The sequence below is a fragment of the Triticum dicoccoides genome, chromosome 2B (genome assembly GCF_002162155.2).
Source record: "Triticum dicoccoides isolate Atlit2015 ecotype Zavitan chromosome 2B, WEW_v2.0, whole genome shotgun sequence".
In the NCBI taxonomy this organism is placed as follows: Eukaryota; Viridiplantae; Streptophyta; class Magnoliopsida; order Poales; family Poaceae; genus Triticum; species Triticum dicoccoides.
Window position 1 is genome coordinate 63134089 of NC_041383.1, and position 14851 is coordinate 63148939.

The 14851-nt window shown below is 51.5% G+C and overlaps 1 protein-coding gene across 1 annotated transcript; it reads left to right on the forward strand.

Moving 5' to 3' along the window:
- The first annotated feature begins 2396 nt into the window (after positions 1 to 2396).
- Positions 2397 to 6640, forward strand: LOC119362157 (primary amine oxidase-like). Its single transcript, XM_037627357.1, has 5 exons — positions 2397 to 3796; positions 4689 to 4802; positions 5289 to 5738; positions 5950 to 6047; positions 6130 to 6640. The coding sequence occupies exons 1-5, from the start codon at positions 2462 to 2464 to the stop codon at positions 6332 to 6334; spliced, it is 2202 nt and encodes a 733-aa protein (XP_037483254.1). The 5' UTR covers positions 2397 to 2461; the 3' UTR covers positions 6335 to 6640.
- The last annotated feature ends 8211 nt before the right edge of the window (positions 6641 to 14851 follow it).

Here is a 14851-nt window from a genome sequence, read left to right on the forward strand (position 1 = left end):
TTCGTACGTGAAAAGAGATTCTCACGATATAATTTTCACATTATACATCTCATATACTATTGATCCTATTAATAATCAAAGGTAGTTTTGAAAAATGCATTAGGCCTTATATATATGAATGGAGGGAGTACAAAAGTTTGACTTTCCAAAAACTAATAGCCCTTATATTTTGGTGGGTGGGGGAGATGATAGCGTGTGTTTTATTTGTTATTTATAATGCGGTGATTTGGTGGGCCTTTCGTGTGTGATTCTGTGTTATCCGCTAACCAGCCTATATTTATGTGGGAAAATTTCCATGTTGGTGCCTACATGTACTATGTTGGTGCTATAATATCACATGGTGACGCTTTTTCCTTTCTAGGTGGTGGGAGGGGTGCGCGGGGTTGATATGTTTTATAGGTCGATTTTTGTTGATTGTTTTGAAAAATTGTTCGCCCTGTCGAAATTGTAAACCAAATCCAAAATTGAATACCTAAATTGAATGAAAGAGCTTCAAAATTAGGGAACATAGTGAATTAAAATAATTGAGTGGGAGAGCTTGAGAAATTGTTGACCCGGTTAAAATTGGGTGACCCAATTCTAAATTAAATACCACAATTCATTGTGAGCCTTGAAAATTAGAAAACATAGTGTATAGTATAAAAGAATTAAATGAGAGAGCTTTAAAAGAATGTTGATCCAATCAAAATCGGGTGACCCAGTTCTACTTAGAGACCTCAATTGAATGTGTGCTCTTTAAAACTAGGGGGGCATAGTGTTAGAGCATCTACATCCAAACTTAAAAATCCGGCCACCTACACGCCCGCGGGCGCGTCCACGAACAACGTCAGGTGGCCCCTCATATGGGTTGCCGCACATCCACACACCTCAAATGCGGAGTCTCAAATCCATGCAATACATGCACGTCGATCATACGATACAAATTGTTCGAACTCAATAGTTTGAAACAAAGCAAAACAAATCATAATTCAACAATCCGGACATGCCAAAATGAAATCAATGTCCGAGCATGACAGATGCCTCGCTGGCTAGATGGATCACTCGCCATACGCCATCCATGCAGCCTGCTCCGAGGCCATCCTTGCATCCTGCTTCGCCTGCAACCGGACCGTATACTCTGCATGCATCCTTGCCACATGCTCCGTTGCCGCCGCAGCCATCTTCGTCGCCTCGTACTCTCTATGGCCATTGATCTCCTTCTTCGCTGCACATCACTTCTTTGCATGCTCATCCAAGTGGGTTTCGTCTGTCAACATGATCTTCGCACCCTCAGTGTCCCGTACGAGATGTAATCTCTCCTTCTCAAACTCAATCTCTCCAAATGTCTTGGCCTTCTGGATCCTCCTCTGTCCCAACCTGGTCCGACGGCGCAATCCGCATCGGTGGACGGATGGATGGGGTGCGGGGTTTCGGGCGTGGCCACGGAGGAGGGACATCTGCTCGTCCATGTCCGCATCAGCTCCCTGCGATGCTGCCGCTTCCCTCTCTCGCGGCCGGCGTCGCCGTTTACTTCGGGTGACGTTCTCCGACTTGCACGACGTAGCCGAGGATGGGACGCCAACGGATGAGGCGGACGCAACCTCTGTCGCGGCTGTCGGGGACGGGCTGGACGACATCTAGGGCGGTGGATCAGGACCGGCGGTGAGGATGAGGATCAAGGGTGGCGGACGGCGAGGGCTCGGACGCGGGAAAGGTAAAAGGGGGGCAGGAGGAGGAGGAGGAGGAGGAAGGGTTTGGTGGATTTGGTGCAAATTGTGGTAGAGTAAGATTGTCGAGTCTGACCTGGCGGACGCGCCCAAGCGCCTCATATATCCGCCTCATATTTGGGCTGCATATGAGGGTGCCGGTCAGCCCAGGCATTTGATGCCTATTTAAGGAGCCCGTCTGGGTCGCATTTTTGTGACCGTGCCGTCCCCCCGGGCGTTCGAGGCGGGTCTGAGGCGCTCCGCTGTAGATGCTAATAGAGGATATGAAAATCAGCATAGCATCCCCCAACATTGAGAATCTCACTTTTTTTGAAAGTTTATTTTTAATCCTAACATCATCTTATGTATAAAAACAACTTCAAGCTAGCAACCCTGTCCCAATCATGATCAAGACAAATCACGGTGTGAAGAATTCAGATTAAAAAAAATTGCGGCAGTGATAAAATACCTAGTATCATCTATCATGGCTGTTGATTTTTGCTCAAATTTGTTGCTGCATTATATTTTTGTCGTGTATTTATTCGTAGCTAGCATGAAAACGAGAGAAAAAGCGACCGATCGATGGACGATGTAACCTCGCTTGTTGCCTTGCGTTTGCCGTCTGGGGTGACGTACGCGATTCGGTGCTTTGCATGATCTGACCGAACTTGCTACACGAACGTGCGCAGCGCAGATATAGGCGAGTCACTGACGCTAGCTGCGCACAAAGCGGCGAGAGCTCAGCTCACTCACGGTCACGCGCACCGCTAGCTCCCATGGACTACTCCACCTCCCTCCTCCGCCTCACCTTCCTCGCCCTCGGCGCCGCCCTGGTCCTCATCGTCGCCCGCTCCGCCTTCCGCCTGCCGCTCGCCATCGACGCCCCGGCCGCCTCCTTCTTGCACGGCGCCGGCGGCTGCACCCGGTTCTCGCCGTGGGCCTGCCGCTCGCCACGAACCGGCAAGGCCCCGCCACGCCGCCCATCGCACGAGTCCGACGTGCCGCGCCACCCGCTCGACCCGCTCACGGTGACGGAGGTCAACCGCGCGCGCGAGCTCCTCCGCGCGCACCCGCCGTTCGCGTCGGCTCCGTCGGCCCTGGCCGTGCACGCGCTCGCGCTCGACGAGCCGGACAAGCCCGCCGTCCGGCGCTGGCGGAAGGGCGCCCACGCGCTCCCGCCGCGCCGCGCCGTCGCGGTCGTCCGCTTCCAGGGGGAGTCCCACGTGCTCGCCGTCGACCTCGCGGCCGGCAAGGTCGCCCCTCTGCCCGTGCCGGCCTCCGGCTACCCGACGATGACCATGGACGAGCAGACCGCCCTCTGCGCGGCGCCGTTCAGAGACCCGGCGTTCAACGCCACCATCCGGCGCCGCGGCGTGCGCCTGGCCGACGTCGCGTGCCTGCCCATCTCCCCCGGGTGGTACGGCCCCGCCGAGGACGGCGGCCGCCGGCTCATCAAAAGCCAGTGCTACTCCACCGAGGGCACCGCCAACTTCTACATGCGCCCCATCGAGGGCCTCACCGTGCTCATCGACATGGACACCGGGAAGGTCGTCCACATCTCCGACCGCGGCGCCGGCATCCCCATCCCGGCCGCCAAGAACACCGACTACCGCCTTGCCGCCAACGACGACGCCGATAGATTCGGGTACCAGACGGTGCGGGCGCCGTCGATGGAGCCGGCGCCGGAGGGCCCAGGAATCCAGATTGAGGACGGGCACACGGTGCGGTGGGCCGGGTGGGAGTTCCACCTCAAGGCGGACGCGCGCGCGGGACTGGTCGTGTCCCGCGCGACGGTGCAGGACCCGGCCACCGGGGCGCGGAGGGAGGTGATGTACAAGGGCATGGCGTCGGAGCTGTTCGTGCCGTACATGGACCCGACGGAGGCGTGGTACTTCAAGACCTACATGGACGCCGGCGAGTACGGCTTCGGCCTGCAGGCCATGCCGCTGGTGCCGCTCAACGACTGCCCGCGCCACGCGCGGTACACGGACGGTGTCTTCGTCGCCGCCGACGGCCGGCCGTACGTCCGGGACAACATGATCTGCGTCTTCGAGCGCTACGCCGGCGACATCGCGTGGCGACACTCGGAGAGCCCCATCACCGGCATGGACGTAAGCTTCCCTCCCGCACACCCACACCTACCCTATTCTCCCTGCTACGTACGTCGCTTGTTTTGTTTCGCCGCACTACTATACTTCGCGCCAAAGCTCTGCACAAGAGTAAAATATAAAAGCTGATGTGGCACAAGTTTTGGCAACTAGTTATGGAGAATCTTTGATTTCATATACACGCACTCACTCAACAACAACAACCTTGTCAATTCTCGCAAAAAATAGGACCTCGACAATTTCGCACGCATCTCAAAGTCTCAAACAGGGGGCCGTGTACTTTTTTGTATTATATTTGAAAGGACATAAATGGTGGATTCGTGTGAAACCACATGTCACCTCGAGAAATATGTGTATACTTGGTTCATAAAGTGCGGAATCAGTGTCACAAAACAACAAGTTTGAAAACCAACTTCACATGATTATGATATATACCTACTTATAATAGTTCTAGGTATTTCGAAAAAAAATATGTTTCAAAAAACGTCTTATATTTTGGTACGGCGGACTATTTAAGTAGAAATACTGACAATTTATATACACATATAAGTACTCAAGGAATATGGGTATATGGAAATACATACTTAAATATGTACTAGAAAATATTCTGGATGTGACTTTGTTTTCCTCTAAAGGAATCTTCAACACTAGTCTAGCTACCTGGGAAGGAGAATCTTGGACAAGAAAAAATCAGGCCCAAAAAAAATCGTGCGACAGTAGTACAGTACTAGGCAGAAGGGAAGGGTCCTGTCTTGCTGATACTGACCGAGTGACAGCCGGCTTGGCGTTTATTGGAAGTGGAAATCGCCGTCGCCACTCGAGTGAACCTCACTTTTTTGCGTTGCGTTTGCCGGTAGCATGCTCTGATCGAGATCGCTGGATGGTTGAGGTGCAGATAAGGGAGTCCCGGCCGAAGGTGACGCTGGTGGCGCGCATGGCGGCGTCGGTGGCCAACTACGACTACATCGTCGACTGGGAGTTCCAGACCGACGGCCTCATCCGCATCAAGGTACGTTCGCCATCCATCTTCCATCCCGAAAGGTACCACAAATTCAAATTTGGCACGCTCACACAAATGCAGAGCAGTGTGGTTCGTACGAGCCTATTTTCTTATGAGTGCAAGGTAAAAATATCGGGCTTCTTGCTTTTTATTAGTGGAGCTTCACGTCATAAAGCACCTTGCTCTCTCGGTTTGCCGGAATAAAACGGGGTGTCATTTTCGCTCCTTCCGTCACTGCTAAGAAAATTTTGTCCAATGTGCACTGTCTTTGCATGGTTCCTTGCATCAGTCCCCATCTTTGGGTAGCTGTCCCCCTCTTATTTCAGCAGAAAAATGGAAGGGTGTCCAAGAAACTTGTAACTGAAGAAGTAGTGACCTAAAACGTCTTATATTAGTCTACGGAGGAAGCACATTACAAAGATCAAAACATGAATGTGAATGATTTGATTGTTCCATTTTACCAAAGTTCACATGATCTTCCCTCGATGGTTTCAGGTCGGGCTCAGTGGGATCCTGATGGTGAAGGGCACGCCCTACTCCCACATGAACCAGGTCCGGCAAAACGAGGAGATGCATGGCACCCTCCTCTCCGAGAACGTCATTGGTGTCATCCATGACCACTACGTCACCTTCCGCCTCGACATGGATGTCGATGGCGCCGACAACTCCTTCGTCCGCGTGGACATGGCCCGCCAAGACACCGCGCCTGGCGAGTCCCCACGGAGGAGCTACCTCAAGGCCACACGTCATGTCGCGAGCACGGAGAAGGACGCCCGGGTCCGGCTGAAGCTCTATGAGCCGGCCGAGTTCCACATCATCAACCCGACGAAGAAGACACGTGTCGGCAACCCCGTGGGCTACAAAGTCGTCCCGGCCGGCACTGCCGGTAGCCTGCTGGACCCCGAGGACCCTCCGCAGAAGAGGGGCGCATTCACAAACAATCAGGTGAAGTGTCTACTTACACGGAATTTAAGGCTTTTTTTTTGCAAGGAAATTTAAGGCTTTTTTGTGATACCACTATTAGGAGATGCACATACTATCTTCTTGATGGCACATTATGGGTTAGTAAAAACACCATTTATCAAGGGACAAAAACAAGACGCACATATACTTGGTGAAAATCAATTTTTCTTCATCATTTGGTTTTTTGCAACAGATTTGGGTCACGCCCTACAACAAGAGCGAAGAATGGGCCGGTGGGCTGTTCGTGTACCAGAGCAAAGGGGAGGACACGCTGGCTACTTGGTCGGAGAGGTACGTTTGTGTATCTACAAAAACAGTGGATTTGATGGTCCGAAAAATGTTAGCCGTCTGATTCGCGTATGTGGGCGCACAGGGACCGTCCGATCGAGAATAAGGACCTGGTGCTGTGGTACACATTGGGGTTCCACCACATCCCTTGTCAGGAGGACTTCCCCATCATGCCCACTGTGTCGTCCAGCTTCGACCTCAAGCCAGTCAACTTCTTCGAGAGCAACCCCATCCTCAAGCAGCGGCCCACCATGGAAAAGGACCTCCCCGTCTGTGCCGCTACCGCCTAAGACCAATCGACAGGATACATATGTGCTCGAAGACAAAGCCCGGGCACATTGGGTTGTTGCCTGGGCCATGAGGCCGTGCGTAGGCTTCCGGGAGCACCATGCAGTGCCCCTAGCCTTGCATAATCATGCCTCCGCCTCTGGCTAGCCAATAGTCTAGTATGTGTAGCTCTATGTTTGTGTTGTATGGTGCTTCTCTCTTCATGAATATGAAGTGTATTTAGGCTGTCTAAGAATCTTGGACCGATGGTAATAAATTGGGTGCCGACGTGAAGGAAAATTAAACCATTGGATTCATGTTTAAAGTAATGTTGTATTGTTGTAGTTTGTAACTATTAATATTATGCATATAACAAATTTGTGGCCGGAGTTTAAGCTTGGACAATCAAAATACATCCTAACAAATGGAGAATGGCCGCATTAATATTAACAATAAATCCAGCAATCTGCATCTTGTGTGCAAATACTAATATTAGTCGTAATTTCTGACATGAGAAATGAAGTGTGAGAACCTTAGACATGGAATCAAGAAGTGCATGTCTGTTTTCTTTTGGATGCCCTCCATCGCTGCCTCCTCAAAGCTCCAGTGGATGTCGTGCATCGACATGGGCGCCGACATGCCGCCTATGCTGATGGTCGACCAGATCACCACCGAGCTATCGCCGTGCACTCCCACATGTACACCTGCGAAGGGGGCCATTTTCTTTGCTTGGTTAGATTTCTCACCAATCAAAACTCCATCCAAGCTCAGACCAAACTGGCATTAACAATCCTTTCCTTTTACAACCCATTCAAGCCAATGTTGGTTAATATCCTGCAACAGAAAATTATCTTCATTTAGTGTAGCATGCATGGACATAAGTATTGAATTCATGCTTCAGCTAATTCATCAAAAACTCGAAACTGATGAAGAGAGGTGGGTACATATATTTCAAAACTGTTAGATGGAAAAGGTGAGATTGCATGCATCGATAATTCATTAATCAGGTGCATGGTGCACATATATAGGTACAAGGGTGTCGACCTTTACTTGTCTCCCAAGATGTACAAATATACAGGGAAGAGAGGAGGTCCGACGTAATAAATACAATGCCCGAGTCCTATACATGTATACATGTTCACAGAGGCGGAGGACGAAAAACATTTAAGGTGTGGCGAAGTCTTAAGCAAAGATTTTTTTTATGCAAACCAAAAGAGTCAATACACACTAACATTGCACACCACAAACGAATAACCAAATACAATGAAAATTTAGACATGTTTCAATAGAAAAACAACCTAAAATATACCGATAATGAAGGTTTCAATGGCGTCTAGAAGACCCAGGCAATGGCAGTGCCCTACCCTCCTGCAGTTCACAATTTCACACCATTAAATTATCACTACATTGCAATATCAATGTTTTAAATAGCGGGCCATGGAAAATAGCGGCGGGCCTCCAAATCAGCTTTAACGGAGCTATAGCAGGCTCTATCAGGCTATTTGTGAAGGCAGCCATTTAGCGGCACCCTGCTAAAAAGGCTATAGCGGGCTATAGCTCTACTATAGCCGGCTATTTAAAACTATGGAAAATATACATGCATCTAATCTGAATAATTACAGCCCATACAGTACCAAAAGTGATTTCCATTTGCAATAATAAATCATTGGAATTGGAACTGCTGATTGCTGCTGATTACAAGGTATTGAAAAATGCTACAAAATTCAGAAAATATACCTCTCCCGTTTCACCCCTTCCCCTTACTCTCCATCTTCTGCAGGCCGAGACGAGATGGACGTGAAGCTGGGCAGATAGCTGCCCCCGCGCTGTGCTGCCGCACCGTCCGCTAGGCCCATCCGCAGCTGCTGCTCACCGCGTGCCCGTGTTCCTATGTCGGCAGCGCCCAGCCACGCCTCACGCTTGCCCGACGAGTGCTCGACGCCATAGTCGCCGACCCGCCGCCCCGTCGTCCACCACTCCTGGTCGCTGCCTGTCGTGGTTTTAAGTCTGACAGTAGTGTAGGGGGGTTGGTATGGAGAGGCAAGATCCTAGCTATGGAGTAGTTGTATACGCAAGGGATTTACGAGTTTATGCCCTTCTCGAAGGAAGTAACAGCCCTACGTCTCGGAGCCCGGAGGCGGTCGACTGGATTATGTGCATATGAGTTACAGGGGTGCGAACCCTTTACACTGAGGAGGGGGGTGGCTTATATAGAGTTCGCCAGGCCCCTCCGGCCCTCAGTTATGTAAGGTTTAAGGTACATTAAGATCTAGCGTTACTGGTAACGCCACAAGTAAAGTTCTATGATGACCATAAATGCTACTCAATGACCGACCGTTTACATGCAGAGTGACTTTAGTCTTCCCGACCGTCTAGTGGTTGGCCTCATGGTCGAGTGGTTGGCTTCATGGTCGAGTGGCTGGCTTCATGGTCGAGTGGAACACTTCTGAGTCGATTGACAGGTGGTTTCTTCTAGAGATGTCCTTGGGTAGGGTAGTTTGGACAGGTCCATGACCCTACCCTAGGTACATAGCTTCATCATTAGCCCCCGAATGGATCGAGGTTTGAGTGGGGAAGGAGTTAAGAACTCTTCCGACCCATTTTTCGTGCTATGAGTGTATCTGGCTCTGATCCAAGAACTTGAGTAACGACACCAACTTCTTTTTCGGTCGCCTTGATCCATTCTTGGTTTCAGTCGAGTGAGTTTCTTCACTTGAAAAGCTCCGAGTGGTGGTGTGCAGGAGATCCTCCGTCTGACAAGTTGTTCTGCTGCTCGCGGATTCTACAGGATTCGAATTTTGGGAAGCGCACGGGGCGGAGGAGGCCGCAGTAATCGGATGGGATAAGGCACGGACGCCTCGATCTCCGCGCCACCTTTTTCGCCACATATCGCGCGTGCGACTGTTGCGGGATTTGAGAGGATCGCCCGGGCCTACAAGTCAGTCACTCAGAGGTAACCTCATATAAGGCGCCGGACGGGGGTGTTTGAACAGTGCGTTCTCATTTCTCCCTCTCTTCTCCAGACTTATCCGCCGCGTTCGCCTCTGTCTTAGTGCCGCTGCCCCGTGCGCGTCTCGCCGGTGACGATGGTGAAAGACAAGACGGCGGCCCTGGAGCAGGCGAAGAAAGCGACAGCAAAGGCGAAGGGAAGGGCGACCAGTCGAGGCGGATCTTCATCGAGGGCCGGCCTGCCGCAGGGCTGGATCCAGGGCGACTGGATCCGCTCGACGATTTGTCAAGCAGATCTTGACGACCTGGCCAATGGAGGACTGATCTCCCATGGATCGGCGCGGCTCCCGGGGAAGGAGTCTGAGCCGCAGCCTCAGGAGGGTGAGTGCGTTCTCTTGGCCACCCATGTCGACCGTGGGTTTTCTTTGCCGCCTCACCCTTTCTTTCGGGGATTTCTGAATTTCTTTGGGGCGCAACTCCACCACTTCACACCCAACAGCATCGTGTACCTTGCTGCTTTCGTGTCTTTGTGCAAGAATTTCTTGGGTTGCCGGCCTCATTGGGGTCTTTTCAAGCACATCTTCACTTGTCGCTCCCAGACGGTGAAAAAGGCCAATCCGAGCGATGAGAGAACACAAGTGATTCAGATGTGTGGGAGTCTTGGGGTTCAGTTGAGAGGAAAAAGCTCCTTTCCGACCATGATCCTACCCGACTCGGTCCGTGGATGGCAGTCAACCTGGTTCTACTGCAAAGACCAGCCGACGCCAGGGCAGTCGACTAGGCTCCCTCCTTTTTCCATGGAACGAGTAAGGAAGCCTTCCTCCTTGAAGGTGATCCCGGAAGAGAAGGCGCAAGTTAAGGTGCTGGTCGAGCGTGTTGTCCAGCTTATCCGTGATGGGGTGACCGGCATGGACCTCTTGGAGGTCTTCCTCCGACGATGCATCCAGCCGCTTCAAGCTCGAGACCATCCGATGTGGTTGTATTCTGGCACTGAGGACACCACTCGGATCCACCGGGAGGAGATTGACGATGCCACGCTGGAGAGGTGGCTGGCGAGCATCACAGGGAACAAAGACAACCCCCGAGGAGCCCGGAGGATTCCTCCACTCGACCAATCATACGAAGTAGACAAGGTCCAATTCTGCATTTTCGACTGTGATCCTGCTTTCTTCATTCTGTTTGCTTAAAATCAGTCAACTGACTTTTGTCTTGTTTGTTGTCTTCTAGGCCGCGACTGAGATGTACTCGATGCCCAACGGGGTGCAGAACAGGCCGAGGAAGGAGAGGCGAGCGGAGGTGAAAGTGAGGAGGAGTGGCAATCTGATGGTGAGGGGGAAGAGGATGACGACGGATCCAGCGAAGAGAAGGAGGAGGAGGAAGTCGATCCTCCTCGCATAGAAAGGCGATCCAAGCTCATCCACGACCTCGCGAGCGAGTGTGGGAAAGCGATTGCGCTCGTTGGGCAATCATCAAAGCTCCCTCGGGCGGCTTCTCCGGCGCCGACTGAGAAAGCGCCAAAGCATCCACGAGCGGCGCCATCAAAGCCGCCGAAAGCCTTGCCCAAGATGAGAATGGCCATTCCCACTATCTCCGGGTAACAGCAGAACTTGTGTTTTCTTGTTTAGCACGGACGAACTCTTGGTCGACTCATCGACTAATCGACTGGTTTTTGAAATCCGCAGCGCTGCTACCTCCGAGACCTCCGCCAAGAACGAAGACCAGGAAATGGAAGACGCCGCCACCTCCAACCTTGGTACGCTCTTTGTGGTTTTACTTTTGGTTGATTGGATTTCGATTTCAACTTTGGATTTTTCCTGTAGTTCCTCCTCATGTCATCGATCTCCCTGATGATGACGATGAGGTGCCACTGAGGGCGAGGAGGAATAAAAAGGCACCGGCTGGCAAGACCACTCAGACTACATCAGTGCCTGAGGCATCGGTTCAAGAGGGTGACGATGTCACTCGGCATTCCGTGACCTTCGCTGTTCCGCTGATGAGTGTCCGGCCTTCAACGTCGACTGCTGATCGGCCCTCCCTTTTCGCCACACACCACGTCCCAGAGGACCAAGCAGGTGCTGCTAAGGAGGCTATACGCCAGGCGGGGATCATGATGGAGCAGGTGAAGGCGATCCAGGAAGCCAGCCAAGCGGCCTATGATGCTAGCTCAGCCCTTCAGAGCAACGTACAGGTTAGTTGGTCACCGCTTGTTCTGTTAGGATATGCTATCCGAAGACTTTCTTTTCGAAGATCTTTGCATCTGTACACCCACTGGGTGTGTCGATTGAATATTTGAATTGGTGGGGGCACGCTGAGTGCACCCACTGGGTGTAGTCCCCGAGACTATGGTGGACTGCTGGCAGTCGACTATGGTCTTTGTATTTTGAATTTCTTCACTCTAGCTTCTTCACTCGGTCTGGTCGGACCATGTCGAATGGAATCTTGGAATCGGTGGGGGCACACTGAGTGCACCCACTAGGTGTAGTCCCCGAGACTACGGTGGACTGCTGGTAGTCGACTGTAGTCTGAAGAACCTGTTTTTTTTGGCAGATCATGATGAGACCGAGACTAAGTGCTGGCAGTTAGCTATAGGGCTATAGTTTTAGGACCATAACCTCTTTGTCTCTTTCGTCCGACTGGTCGGACCAAGTCGGTAGAACCAGTGGGGGCAAGCTGAGTGCACCCACTAGGTGTAGTCCCCGAGACTACTGTTGAATATTTTGATTCGGCTGTAGTCTTAGAAATGCTATGATTTTTCTCTTAGTCACTCGGAAGCGACTTATCTTTGATGTCTGTCGACTGACCCTTCGTAGAAATCTTGCAAGCTCGTGGCTCGCTATACTGAGTTGGAAAACAAACATATCCAGCTTGACCTTGACTTGAAGCTTGTTCAGGAGAACTTTCAGAAGGCGAAGGATGAGGCAAAAGGTATGATTGGTGAGAACTTGACAACTGTTTGTATCTTTCTGCCCATTCCTGATTCTGATCTCATTGTCATTTTGCAGATAAAATGAAGGAGGCCCTGAAGAAGAAGGACCATGACCTTGCCGAGGCACAGAAGGCGGCTTTGGACAAAACAAAGCTTGCGGAAGAAAAACTGGCTTCAGTCGGTAAACTTGAAGAGGAGAACACGAATCTGAAGGCTGCTCTCGACGCAGCTAACAAGGAAGTCAGTCGTCTGAAGAATGATAAGATAGCTCTGAATGACAAGGCCAGTGAGCTGGTGGGTAAGAAGAATGATCTGGAGGCTTATCTGGGAGGGCTCGCCAAGAAGTTATTCATCATGCTTGAGGGTAATCTCTCTTACCCGACTGATTTGTAATCATCGATATCGTAGAACTGCTAGTTTACCTTTGAATTATGTTCATAGAATTCTGCCAAAACTTCGAGGAGGAGACCAGTCGAGTGGAGACAGGCTTGGACCCCATGAACTCTCTCGTGAAGGATGAAGCTGCCATGAACGTGCTCCGACTGGAGTCTCGTGTTGCTGGTGTGGTTGACTACCTTGCTCGACTTAAGGTTGCGGCATCGCGAATCGACACGACCCTCTGGCCAAGAGCGACGCTTCAAAATGACCTCGAGTCTCTAATGACTCGATTGAATGAAGTTCCAGGTCGAGTGCAAGAATGGAAGAAATCTTCTGCCAGGTGCGGCGCCAACGTTGCTCTGTCCCTGGTTCGTGTTCATTGCAAGGATGCACGAGAGGAAAAGCTGGCGTCCATCAAGGTTGCCAATACCAAGAAGCACGACTTCCGATCTTTCATGGAGACCTTCATTGCTGCTGCCACTCGGATTGCTGACGGAATCGACTTCGACCAGTTTGTTGCGCCCTCTAGTCCTCTGCACGAGGAGTAAAAAACTTCTATGCTTCGTCTTAAATTTGCCTCGGAATGCCGAGTGGTTTTGTAACCGATAAACTTTTGCAGGCTTGACGCCTGAGCACTTTTGAACCCGTAGGATATTATTTGAACTTGGTTTATCATTGAATATGCTTGCATTCGCCTTCGAACGAACTTTGTTCTTCATTCGGAATATATTTTAGCGCTTGAGACGCAGCCCTGAGGTGGAGGATCCAGTCGACCTGCTCTTCATCGCTCTTGCAAGTAAGGATGGAGCACAGATCGCAGTCGACCTGCGTCCTTGCGGATCGGGATGGAGCGCACGTTGTATTTGTGGCGTAGCTCCGAAGGAGAAGGTAGCAGTCGACCTGCACCTCATCTTCCTTGTAGGGAGCACGTTGTATTTGTGGCGTAGCTCCGAAGGAGAAGGTAGCAGTCGACCTGCACCTCGTCGTCCTTGCAGATCGGAATGGATTTCATACTTAGGCAAGTACTGGACTGCAGCTAAGCCCCCGTGAGGGAGTCCTGGATTAGGGGGTGTCCGGATAGCCGGACTATAACCTTTGGCCGGACTCCTGGACTATGAAGATACAAGATTGAAGACTTCGTCCCGTGTCCGGATGGGACTTTCCTTGGCGTGGAAGGCAAGCTTGGCGATACGGATATGTAGATCTCCTCCCATTGTAACCGACTCTGTGTAACCCTAGCCCTCTCCGGTGTCTATATAAACCGGAGGGTTTTAGTCCGTAGGACGAACAACAATCATACCATAGGCTAGCTTCTAGGGTTTAGCCTCTCTGATCTCGTGGTAGATCTACTCTTGTACTACCCATATCATCAATATTAATCAAGCAGGAGTAGGGTTTTACCTCCATCAAGATGGCCCGAACCTGGGTAAAAACATCGTGTCCCTTGTCTCCTGTTACCATCCGCCTAGATGCACAGTTCGGGACCCCCTACCCGAGATCCGCCGGTTTTGACACCGACATTGGTGCTTTCATTGAGAGTTCCTCTATGTCGTCATCTTTAGGACCGATGGCTCCTCCGATCATCAACAACGAAGTGGTCTAGGGTGAGACTTTTCTCCCCGGACAAATCTTCGTATTCGGCGGCTTTGCACTGCGGGCCAATTCGCTTGGCCATCTGGAGCAGATCGAAAGCTATGCCCCTGGCCATCAGGTCAGATTTGGAAGTTTGAACTACACGGCCGACATCCATGGAGACTTGATCTTCGACAGATTCGAGCCACAGCCGAGCGCGCCGCACTATCACGATGGGCATGATCTAGCTCTGTCGCCGAACAATGCCCAGGAGGCCGCCCTAGTGTCCGCTCCGACCCTTTGCTCGGAGCCGACTGCGTCAATCGAGGATGGGTGGCTGGACACCACCTCGGGGGCTGCAATCTCTATGGCGATCGAGCCGAACACCAGCCCTATCCTTTGCGAAGCTCATGACTCCAAGGTGCCGGACTCCTTTCTGGACTCCGAACCTTCCACGCCCCTGCCAATCGAACCCGATTGGGCGCCGGTCATGGAGTTTGCCACCGCGAACATCTTTCAGCACTCGCCCTTCGGCGACATTCCGAATTCACTAAAGTATCTCTCTTTATCAGGAGAGCCATGGCGGGACTATGGTCAGAGAGGATGGGATGCGGATGACAAACAAATTCAAAGCCCACCCACCACCCACTTCGTAGCCACTGTCGATGACTTAACCGACATGCTCGACTTCGACTCCAAACACATCGACGGTATG

Coding starts and splice junctions, on each gene's coding strand:
- LOC119362157 (XM_037627357.1), top strand. CDS start 2,462: ATGGACTACTCCACCTCCCTCCTCCGCCTCACCTTCCTCGCCCTCGGC. Junction 3,797..4,688: donor GCCCCATCACCGGCATGGAC/GTAAGCTTCCCT, acceptor GTTGAGGTGCAG/ATAAGGGAGTCCCGGCCGAA. Junction 4,803..5,288: donor ACGGCCTCATCCGCATCAAG/GTACGTTCGCCA, acceptor CGATGGTTTCAG/GTCGGGCTCAGTGGGATCCT.